The sequence below is a fragment of the Podarcis melisellensis genome (genome assembly GCF_964234715.1).
Source record: "Podarcis melisellensis genome assembly, chromosome: 4".
Lineage (NCBI taxonomy): Eukaryota > Metazoa > Chordata > Lepidosauria > Squamata > Lacertidae > Podarcis > Podarcis melisellensis.
Genome location: NC_138531.1, coordinates 33,562,183 through 33,574,268, shown reverse-complemented (window position 1 = coordinate 33,574,268; position 12,086 = coordinate 33,562,183). Strand labels below are relative to the sequence as shown.

At 43.8% G+C, this 12,086-nt stretch overlaps 1 protein-coding gene across 2 annotated transcripts in view; it reads left to right on the top strand.

Annotated features, from left to right (window-relative positions):
- SLC9A7 (solute carrier family 9 member A7) overlaps positions 1-9,429 on the top strand; it is a 50,824-nt gene extending 41,395 nt beyond the window's left edge. For both annotated transcript variants that reach the window (XM_081907570.1, XM_081907569.1), the window contains 4 exons: positions 1,753-1,816; positions 2,801-2,883; positions 4,214-4,319; positions 7,563-9,429. In XM_081907570.1, the coding sequence (XP_081763696.1) occupies positions 1,753-1,816; positions 2,801-2,883; positions 4,214-4,319; positions 7,563-7,805 (496 nt within the window). In that variant the 3' untranslated portion in view covers positions 7,806-9,429. The remainder of the gene's footprint in view (positions 1-1,752; positions 1,817-2,800; positions 2,884-4,213; positions 4,320-7,562) is intronic.
- The last annotated feature ends 2,657 nt before the right edge of the window (positions 9,430-12,086 follow it).

Below are 12,086 nucleotides of genomic sequence, written 5' to 3'. Positions count from 1 at the left end.
GGTAGTTGTGTGCTTCCAAGAAATAGCAGTTGCGTAATGGAAAGGGATGTGAAAGTAAGTTGAGAAGATACTTTTTCAGGCAACAAAAGAATTGTGGGAAATAGGGGGGAAATTGGAGGTGTGACCATGTGCAAAAGTGAGGGCTTCTTTCCCCTTTTCTTTTTGGAAATACAAACTGTTGTTTGAAGGGATTTTACTCTATTGGGTACGCTAAAAAAAGCATCAACATGAGGAGCTTGCCATAGTGATTTTAGCAAGTGCGTACCCTTGCCTCTTTCCCTCAAATGCAGTATGGGAGCATCCAGTCCTCTATGGACAAGTACTGACAGTACTAAAGAAAACGAAAGTGAAGACTACCATCTTCAGTTGGGACTTGCAGGGGGTGAATATGTTCTTGCTTGACTCACTGGCAATTGCTCAGCGAAGCTCAAGAACTGCTGTGCCAAAGGGTTAACCTCTTTGTATTCTATATTGTATTCTATATATATGAAAAACTACTCTCTTTTGGTCCTGCCACTTGAGAACCTTCAACTGGAGAAATCAAGAACTGTAACTGTTCCTATTCTGTCTTTCTGGGACATGTGGTTGATTGAACATTATCCAGCAGGGGAACTGACACCATAATTGCCCTATACTTGGATTTGCTGTGTTCTGCTTGGTCACTGATGGCTTTCTTCTTTCCACGCTTTAAAAATGTGTGCTGTTTTGAAAAACAACTTCTTCGTGGTCTGCTCTCTTGCAACCTCCTGCGAACTGATCTCTTCTTGGGTTTCTAAGCAACGGGATCTTAACTCTCTGCTTCTGCCCTGCGGCTCCTTTCACCCAAAGTATCTGAACCTTCAAAACTGTCGCAAACCAGCTGTTTTGGGGTTACAATTCCCATCATCCCTGACCACTTGCCCTGCTAGCTAGGGATGATGGGAGTTGTAGTCCAAAAACAGCTGGAGACCCAAGTTTGGGAAACCCTGATTTTATAATGATGTCCCACTGGCCAAAAAAGAAGAAGAAGAAGAAGAAGGCAGATGAAGCTTAAGTATATCTTGCTGAAACTAAGCAGATCTGGGTCTGGATGGGTGACTACCTGGGAGATAGATAGAGATAGATAGATAGATAGATAGATAGATAGATAGATAGATAGATAGATAGATAGATAGATAGATGATAGATAGATAGATGATTGATAGATAGATAGATGATAGATAGATAGATGATAGATAGATAGATAGATAGATAGATAGATAGATAGATAGATAGATAGATAGATGATAGATAGATTAGATTAGATTAGATATGGTTTTATGTCAGAAGAAACATGTGATATAAATATAAGAAAATAAATATGTCGTGAACCCATCATAACATAACAGAGGAATTGTAATCTACCTATTACATCATATAAGGAAAACAAGCTGATGTGATGCTCCAAGCTACTGGACATGACAATCAGCATTTTCTCTCTCCAAAATAAAATGCTGCTGCAGCTTTATAAAGTGATTCCTTGCCCAGAGTTTTGAAGTCTGGCAGCAGTGTTCAACTTGCAGTAGTTGGTGTGATGGGGCCTATCCTGACAGTGGCTGCATAGAATCCTGTAGATTACAATAATCTTTCTGAAACTTCTTGCACCGCAAACAAAGTGTTCAGCCACCCTTTTACAATGGCGCCAAGCCCAGTTTAAAGGGCATTTCAAGTTCACCTAAGCACACAGTATTCTGCATCCTCCCCTTGATGTTGTTTTGTTTTGCTCTTTGGCAGAGTTGGAGTTGATCCAGATCAAGACCCGCCACCCACTAACGACAGCTTTCAAGTCCTTCAAGGAGTGAGTAGCTACCTTTCTCCATAGGTTAATGAGATGCTGGAACCGTACTTTGACAAATCACTAGTGCTAATTGCATGCAAGAGGCCAAAGTCCATAAGGTCTCTTATTACTTTCTTTTATCACGTGAAAATCAGAGCAAAAGTTGCAATTACTGGAAACCTGAGCTCATTCAAACCAGTTTCTTCTTGGTTACTAAAGGGCCATAGCAAATGCCTACATAGAAGAGACTCAAAAGCAGCAAAAAGGATGCGGAGTCTTTGGGGTTTTTCTACTGCTAGGATTTTGGATAACCCTGGGGGATATTTAAGAAAACGAAACAATGCTCAGGTCAATTAGGGGCAAGCCTAGACCAAATGGGGAGGTATGGCATTCAGATTTAGGCAAATCGAGCTAAAGGATTCCTCTCTGTAACAATTCTGGTGCTTTTGTCCTTTCTAGCGTTCTATTCATCATCACAATAAACAGAGTTCTATTGCATTCAAAATATGCTCAGTAATCTTTTTGCTAATTTCCCCCCTTGATAGTTAAAATGCAGTGAAATATCCTCCTGGAGCACCATGATTCCAGATAACAAATATCACACCTCTAGGTACATATGTTACAATGCAGGTTGGCATATAACATGTGATCGGGGACATGTGTAGGCTTGGGAACATAGCATGAAGGGGAGCATAAGGGACAGAGCTAATGCCCAGTAGAGAAACGTCCTATATCTGTTCCTCCTTTGCGTAGGTCCATACGGCCATGGTCACCATCTCTTCCATTTTCCATGCCAAACGAAAGTGAAGACTACCATCTTCACTTGGGGGTGAAGCTGTTCTTGCTTGACTCACTGTCAATATTCTTGCTTGACTCACTGTCAATTGCTCAAGAACTGCTGTGCCAAAGGGTTCACCTCTTTGTATTTCGATATATAAAACTGGTCTTCTTCCTCCTCCTCCTCCTCCTCCTTCTTCTTCTTCTTCTTCTTCTTCTTCTTGACAGGAGGGTCCAGATTCTGAAAGAAGGAACCGGACAAAACAGGAAAGTGTTTGGATCTTCAGGCTGTGGTACAGCTTTGACCACAAGTATCCTTTTCGAGTTGTTAGAAACCGCTTCGAAGAAGAGGTAGCCACTGGCTCTTTATAGCTGGTCTCTAGGATGAGAGTGGACAGCTAGGATGAGAGTGCTCCAGCAAGAGCAATGGGCAAATAGCTCAGTTGGTTAGAGTGTGGCGCTGAGTTGGGAGTAGAAGACCCACAGGGTTCCTTCCAATGCAATGATTCCATGAAATGAAGCCACCACTTAACTCACAAATGGCCTAACCACCAGCAGTTTCCAGTAATACGAAACTCCAAGAAATGGAGGGAGTGGGGGAGTTGCCAGAGGCCAGCATCAATAAAAAAATTACTTCCCAGAAGGCCGGTCAGCCAGGAAGAATTTGGGTAACCAGAAGAGCCAGGTGGCTTTCCCAATCCCAACCTTTTTACCCTTTACCTCTCTCCCTAACCTTCCCCAGTCACACGATCATCTTCACATGCAGAACGAAATCTGGAAATAGCCTTCCTCTGATGGCTTCATGAAGCCAGTTTCGCAATGCAGAGCATGACACATCGTCTCGTTCTTCAGGGCATGTGAAGGGTGAGGTTAATGCTAGCCAATGCCAGGAACAGACTAATGATGCACAACACAGCGCCCTGATCTGTGTGCTGCAACAGTGGCGAAGAAAAGCTGTTGCCCAGGTGCCATGTCCAGCTTTTTCTGCATGAACACGCCGGCTGCCTCTGAGCCCCCTGATCAGGCAGCTTTGAAATAATGGCATGGGACACGGGGACAAATAGAAGAAGATACCTTCACCCCGGTATGGCTCCCCTTTATCACAGACACAGCCCAAGAAGACAAGGACAAGAATCCACCAACAGCATACGAATCAATATAGCTAACCTAATTCAAAAACACCCACCCACCCCACTCACACACAGAGGAAACAAAGTTCACCACAGCCAATCACAAGCAAGCAACCACACCCTAGGGCCTAGGCCAACCCCAATGTCTCTTACCCCCAAAGGAACACAAGTGAATAGCAGAGAACCCACACAAACAACGCTGACACAAAACCCCACACATACATTAAGCAAATTAGAATCATCGCCTCCCGACCCCACCCCAACTCGCCTTTCCCCCCTCCACCTCTCCCCCCTTTTCTTCCTAACGTCTCAACAAATGAAACTGACCTATGGAAAATGTAACTTGAAAAAAGAGACATTGCGCTACCTTTGTAAACCAAGAAAACTTTAATTAAAAAAAACTTGTTTACAAAAGCAATTTTAAAAAATGAATATGGCTGTGATGAAGTATTTTTTTTTTTTAATCGTTTTTACTTAAGCGTGTTTCTTTTCCTTAACAACGCATTAAAAGTTACCTCAAGCCCATTCTCACACACAGTGGCCCTCCGCTCGTTACCACTCTTCCAAGTTGGTGCGGCTTGATAGCGCGTTGCTTAACGACTCCCCAGGTTTATGAGGTCAGTGTGTTTTCCCTGTTTGGTTAACAAAAGTGTTTTCTTTAGCTAGAGTAAAAAAAAAACTTGGGCGCACACTGCAGTGCTCTGAAATGCAATAGAAGCAACACATACTCTGATACATTCCGATAAATGCTATCTGAGATGTTGCTGTTGGTAAATTTGTGACTGTAGGAACACCTCAGTGCAGTAGGTTTTTGGGGTAGATATGGAAATCATTCAGAATGCCGACGTCATAAGACCGGCTGGATGAAGAGGAATGGTGGGAGGCAGCCCCAAAGGAGGAAGGCTCGGGACTGGTGGTGGGACAAGTGGTTAGAGGAAGAAGGAGCAAACAGGAAGGTGGGGAAGTAACGGGAACAGGAGAGGCGATAGGGTTTAGTGAGCGGGGAGAGGCTGGAGAGGAGGGGGGTCAAGAGGCTGTGGAAGAAAACGGGGAGTCTCCCCCTCCTGTTGCAACCAGCTCCCCACTCCCCTGTCTCCCAGAACACTGAGAGGAATGATGAGGGCAGAGGAACAAGAGGAAGAAGGCAAAGCCTTAGGCTCCTGGGGTAGCGTTAGAAAGCCTTTGATCCTTACAACTGCTTCATTGGGGCAAGTTCTCCTGGAAAGAGTTTCTGAGACGTTCTCTTGAATAAAGAGTCAACTGCACAGGCCTCAGTTGCTTTATTGTTTTATTGCTGACCTGCACCTGACTCCAGCCCTGACAGTTGGGTCCTCTGTGACACCTCCTTATTAAGAGTGGACCATTTTCAGCAGATGCACAGTGACGCGAGAGACTTTGGAATAAGCAACTCTGTTAACTCTTTAGGAGTTCCACAACATCCCTGTGTAGGAGGTCTTGCTGTTTTTAAGGTCCTCAGTTGGATTTGAGAGACAACCGGTGTAAATATTTGCGACCGGGATTCAGCCATGTAGCATACCCATGGCTATGTGTTTAGCTTTTAAAAAGCGACTTAATTGGTGAGCTGTTCCGGGCAAGGTTCAAAGTTTGCTGAGAACTCAAGAGTTGGGGAAGGAGACTCTACTTGCTCTGTGATGGGCAAGCAAGGCAGATTCTTCCCCTCCCACCCATCCTCTGGTATGTTTCGGGTGGGTGGGAGGCAACCTCTCTCACTTGCAGGGATTTGAAGGCACTTGAAAGCGATGAGAATCTTTCTTGCTGCCTTGGAAAGCGTTCAAAGCATGGCAAACTCCCCTTTGTAACTGTGCTTTTGAAAGCTTTCCCAAGCAGCGAGGTGGATTCTGATCACCTGCAGATCTGAATGCAAAGCGAGAGGCTTGAGAGGGAGGAGAAGATAGCAGCCAATAATGGCTGGCTACCAAGGCCAGGCAAAATCTGTGGTCTCGTGCTGAGGTTTGTTTGTGTACATGCACAAAACTAACAGGAAGCTGGGGGAAGCTCTGCAAGAGCTTTAAATTGCAAAGGTAGTATTTAGCTTGGACTGCGTTCCACAGACTGGGAACTGAGTTGCATGAGTCGATTTCATTAGTCCCGAAAATGGCACAGGTTTCAATCCATCGTTAACTGCGGGGTTCCTGTAATATTGACTTGCACTGCAGCCCCTGCTTTTCTTCTTTAATGAGGAAGATTAAGTACTTAAAAAATTACATTGAAGTGTCAGTTCTGCTAAAACCCTTCTCTTTCACTGAGGGCTTACCCTGAGGAGTTAACATATGAAAATATAAAGGAAAATGTCCATGTGGCTACTGTAGCACACCCAGTTTCAGGAATGCCTCCATCCTGGGGGTGGGTGGGTATATTTAAATATATATTTAACAGGATGAGTAAAAGTTGAACCCAAACACATTCTTGCAGATAGCATATCTTAAACTCACTTGAGAAGTAAGGAATCAAGAGGCCGTTTTAGGGTTATTTTTGGAAGATTTTCAAGTCCCCAGGGATCCATGTTTTGGCCGCTTTCAAAAGAATGTTTCAGATTACTTGAGCTCCATCTGAAGTATTCGCTTGTCCCTTCCGCCTCATGACAGCATAATCCTGAGAAACGCTATCAGTTATGGTGTATTGGTGATAGCTCGGTGTGTGTGTGTGTTTTGTAAGTGATATTTGTGTCCCACTTGGCTGCAGTTTTATAGCTTGCTCTAGGGTAAACCAAACTTAGCAAAGGGAATGTTTGGTAAAGAACATGGGTTGAGGTAAAGTCCGGTTTATTGCAAAGTACTCCTGGTGGGGAGGAACCATGTGTTCATAGAGTTTTGGAGTTGGAAAGGGACCCTGAGGATCATCTAGTCTAGTCCAGGAAAAGGCAACTGCCCTATCAGCAGAAGGACTAGGACTTCTCTTTGTGCAATGGCACTTCTCCCCCCCCCAAAAAAAAATGGCTCTGGGGGGGTCAGGAGAACCCCCGGGGGCAGCATGCAGGGGGAGGAATATTTTATCTGGCAAGCCAAAATGTGTGAAAGTCTCCCCAAATCTCTCTTCAGAATAGGAAAGAATTGTTCAGGAAACAACTTATCTCCTAACTTGACTCCTTTTTTTACCTGGAACTGCATTGGCACCGCTAGTCTGCAAGCTACCTGAGCAATTGGTTCCCCCTTCCCTTTGCTCCATACTCCATTAGATCCCTTTCATCTCACTGTCAGAAACTCTGGCGTGGGCACTAGAAACAATTTCATTTAAACTCGATAACGTGGAAAAGCCCTGAGGTGTGGAAAGAGGCTGGAGCTGCCGACATGTTTGTCGCTACTGACAAAGAGCTCTGGCTTCAGCTGATTTTAAACTGGGCTTTGCTAGCTATTAAGAGCATGGTGCTGATAACGCCAAGGCTGCAGGTTTGATCCCTGTATGGGATAGCTGCGTATTCCTGCATTGCAGGGGGCTGAACTAGATTATCTTTAGGGTCCCTTCCAACTCTACAATTCAGCAAAGCTGGATGTACTCTGCATTATCAGATTGTTGCTAAGTTGTCAGACTCTGCATACCAGTGGCATGCATGAGAGTAAAGGATAAATGGGCAGTCTATAGCTTTCTGGCTTCCACATGTGACTCCTCTCCCCCCAATATCTTTGCATTAAAACTGCTGCTTTCTAGAGCTATTGAATGTGAAGATACTTCTAAAGGAATGCAGCTGGTTGCTTATAATTGGTGTGTTTCATGCACTCCAGTTGTGCTCAAGATTTCAGTCGCAACCTTGTTTGTCTTAAATCCGCAGCATTTTTGGTTTTGCTTTTTAGTAACTTGCACCGACTTACACTGGGGAAATCTGTGTGGTTTTTCTTCTGCAGAACCAAGAGCAGCTTCGAGACGAAGACTCTGACTTTATCCTTAATGATAGCGACCTGACGCTGACGTACGGGGACACGACAATAACTGCTAACGGGTCCTCAGGCTCACATGCTGCTGTTACCAGCCTTGATGGCAGGAAGACAAAAAGCAGCTCAGAGGAGGCGCTGGAACGTGATCTGGGAACAGAGGCACCTGAGGTGATGAGCAGAGGTACCCGGCTAGTGTTTCCACTGGATGCATGATGACTGGCTTGGTAAAAATGCAGCAATAGACCCCCAACACCCAAAGATCAAAGATGCCTGCAGGCCTCGGAGCTGGCAGAGAGGCTTATCAAACTGAATTCATGCCTGTTGTCCAAGTGGTTTTATTAAGGTCTGAAGATGCCCTTGCCCCCCCACCCCCACCTCGTCTCTTTAATTTCTTTCAAGATGCCGGCAAATGTCTAGAAGATACCTGACCAGTGAAAAAGTGGTCAGATTATTGTTAAAAAGAAATACAAAGAATACTTGAAATGAATAGTAGCACGTTTTAAGAGCCTTGTTCTACTGAGCCACACCTTGTGAGAAGAGGCATTAATGGTAATGGTGGTTTAAACTAATTGAGAAACCACTAAAAGCTTTTCAGCCTGGAAAGCGCAGGAGATGTTGAGGTCGGTCATCACTGAGAGAGGGTGCAATGTTTGACTTATACTTGAAGAAATGTAGGTGCAAAGGTGTACGTTTTATGTTGTGACCACATCCACAAATGTTGTTTTATTTCCTGAGACTTGTTGAAAAACAAAGCTCCATGACATTTCAAGGGATATTTAAAAAGAAAAAGAAAAAATTATAATCGTCCTTGCAAGTAAAGTTTGCTATTAAATTATTCTGTGTCTAAAAGGGGAAAGAAGCAGTCTGTGTGTTTCTCTTAATCTCTTATTGAGAATTTCTGTTAAGAGTCCTCTGGCTGTATTACAAGCAAAAAGTCCGATCTGTTCGCCACCTAATTTTTAAAATTTAACTCTTAGTTCTATAAACTCTTAGGCTTTACTTGGAGGAAAGCATCAGTCAACCAGTGGTGACATTCCTCTAACTATGAAGACAGTGTTGAATGAATGCAATGCAGCTTATACATTAAGAAGTATTGATGGAATCTGTTTTGGGTTCCTGTCCTCCAGGGCCCATCAACCCCAAACATTATGGCCAGTGGTCAGGGGCGATAGGTGTTGCAAGCTCACAGATGCTCCATCCTTGCTGTATGGTGTCTGGATTTAAGCTACGATTCTCTTAACCAAGGAGGATGAATGAGCCTGCCATAAGTGAAAGCTCTTCATGTGATGCTTGCATCAGAACAAAAAGTGTTTCTCTTTCTCTGTTAGGAAGTCCATTCGTTCATGTGCGTGTGTGTGTGTGTGTGTTAGTGGCATATTGCACTATGAACCTGATCTATTAAAAACAGTGCAGTGCCTTTTCTGTAAAAAAAGAAAAGAAATCATGTTGTAACCTGAAAAGGGAAGACTTTGCTTAAGGCACAGAGATGCTCGTTTGCAAATAGAACACAGGCAGTCCTAATTGTGAATGAGTGGCACCCATGACACAATTAGGTGGTTCCTTGCTGCTTCCCTCAAAAGAAGCTTTGCTGATAACAACAGGTTTTAAAAAAATAATAGTGGAATGTTTCGACTCTTAATGGGTAGGCTGTTTTGTTTTTTAACTGACTACCCTGGTAATTGAAACATAAGAAAAACGCTTAGGAAAATTTTAAGAAAAAATGTTCGTTCTTCTTACCATGAGGACAATTTTTTACTTGCTGTTTTCTTTTAGTCTGCTTGTGAAGCAGAAATGAAATTTGAACCCAGTCTATGTAATAAAAAGTCTGTAACTCTTCTGCTTCTCTGTGGTGATTATGCACACTCATTTCCAGATAAGAAGGTTGATCGTCATGGTGTTTTTAAAGAAAGCTATTCCGTTTCTATCAATGGCACTACCTGTTCATACAAGAAATCTGGACTACAGTACATTCAGGCTTTTATTTACACCCTGTGAACTAGTGTAGCCTGGCAGGATGCAGGTTTACTCAAGACAAGTTTGCTGACTTCAATGGGGCTCAGATCCAAGTCAGTGCATAAAAAACACCTTTAAAACCAGATCTCATTTATCCCTTCTGTGATGGTATGTGTCTCTCATCCTTAGAAGGATGTGGTCTTTCCCAAACATCCTTGAAAAAATAATCCAATAGTAACACAGTGCTTTTCTCAAAGCAAGTCCATGAGCCACAAGCAGAAGCAACAGATGTTCCTACAGAACAAGGGGGAAAGGGTTGGGGTTTTTTAATAGCGTTATTGCGTAAATAGCAGTAAAGGTAAAGGGACCCCTGACCATTAGGTCCATTCATGGCCAACTCTGGGGTTGCGGTGCTCATCTCGCTTTATTGGCCAAGGGAGCCGGCGTACAGCTTCTGGGTCATGTGGCCGGCATGACTAAGCCGCTTCTGGCGAACCAGAGCAGTGCACGGAAATGCCGTTTACCTTCCCGCCGGAGTGGTACCTATTTATCTACTTGCACTTTGACATGCTTTTGAACTGCTAGGTTGGCAGGAGCAGGGACCAAACAACGGAAGCTCACCCCGTTGCGGGGATTCGAACCGCCAACTTTCTGATCGGCAGGTCCTAGGCTCTGTGGTTTAACCCACAGTGCCACCCGTGTTCTTTGCACTTAAAACTAGCCTTTCCTTAGTTTTCGTATCTCAAGTTACTTAACGCTGCAATCCTAAATGCAATTAGCTGGTAGCAAGTCTCATTGGTTATGTCTGAGTAGACATGCCTAGGATTTCACTGTAAGTTTCAGTAAGAGAAAGTTGCCCACGTAATGCATTTAAGTGCAATTACTCTTTTAAGAGCTGATATTTGAAGCTGCTATACCCCTTTTGGTGCATAGTTGCATAGTCTGGCCATCATCGCACATGGAGAAAAAGGTGTGAGAACTTGGTGATGGGTCTTCAGCAATTACTATGTTTATGGCAGCTGTGAACAGCTGCAGCAACTGCTGTACACTTCAGCCACAATCCTATGCCAGGTGTCATGGAAAGCAGTGCCCAACTTAACGTGTGCTGATTTTTAAGGTGAGTTAATATCTTGCATTTGAAAAAGCAGCTTTGGTTTTGTTTTGTTTTTAACAGTGGAGGTGTGAAACCTGAAGGACTCCAGTTCATTTTATGTAGCCCCCAGTGCTTCTGAAGCTGTGGATTTTAAGTGCATGTTTTCTCTTTCCCTGTAGCTTCAGCTGTTTGATAAAAATAAATTGAATGGTTTTGCAAAACTGGACTAGAGAAAATAAATTGGGTTTTCTTTTTGTTTTGTTGACCTAACTAATGTGAGTAGGTTTCTGTCATATATGCATGTGCATAGCCAGTAAAGTATTCAATTTTCTTTCAAAAATGGTATCTATATTGGTCTGTTGTACAGTGGTACCTCTGGTTAAGAACTTAATTTGTTCTGCACGTCCGCTCTTAACCCCGAAACTGTTCTGAACCGGAGGTACCACTTTAGCTAATGGGGCCTCCTGCTGCTGCCGCACAATTTCTGTTCTCATCCTGAAGCAAAGTTCTTAACCCAATGTACTATTTCTGGGTTAGCGGAGTCTGTAACCTGAAGCGTCTGTAACTTGAAGCATCTGTAACCTGAGGTACTACTGTACTAGAAAAATCCTCTCTAAGCTTGTTTGAAAATAACCACATCAAACCAAATGGAGCTTGCTTCTGAGTAGACAGGGATAGGATTGGGAATGCTAGTCTGAGGTAGCCATCATGAAAAACACTGAAGCAGGGTAACCTTTATTCTGAAGAAGTTAACCCAAAATGCTTGTCTCTGCCTTTTCTTATCACTGGCTCTGTGCAGTGTTTTATAGGCCCTTGCAAGTTGCCCTCAAAGAAATGTGGCCCACACCAGAAAAGATTCCCAGTGTGAGGTGTGGGTTCCGCAATTACAACCAGAAGGAACAAGGCTATCCAGCAGACTTGAAGGAAAACCACTCCAAGGTTGCCTATGTGCTGTAGCGAGCCTTAAAACCCACTATCTCATGTACTTTAGGTTTGCCGTGTGCTTACAAGAAAGTTAGCAGCCACAATTTAAGAAGGATGTTGACAAGCTGGAACGTGTGTGCAGAGGAGGGCGACCAAGATGATCAAGGGTCTGGAAACCAGGCCTTATGAAGAAAGATTGAAGGAGCTGCGTTATGTTTAGCCTGGAAAAGAGGAGACTGAGATGGGATTATGATAGCCATCTTCAAATAGCTGAAGGGCTGTCACATGGAAGGAGGGAACCAGCTTGTTTTCTCCTGCTCTGGAGGGTAACTGGCTTCAAGTTACGAGAAAGGAGATTCCGACTAAACATCAGTAAAAACTTTCTGACAGTAAGAACTGATCGACAGTGGAACTGTCTCCCTTGTGGGGAGGTGAACTCTCCTTCCTTGGGGGTTTTTAAGCAGAGGTTGGATGGCCATCTGTCGTGGATACTTTAGCTGAGATTCCTGCATTGCAGGGGTTTG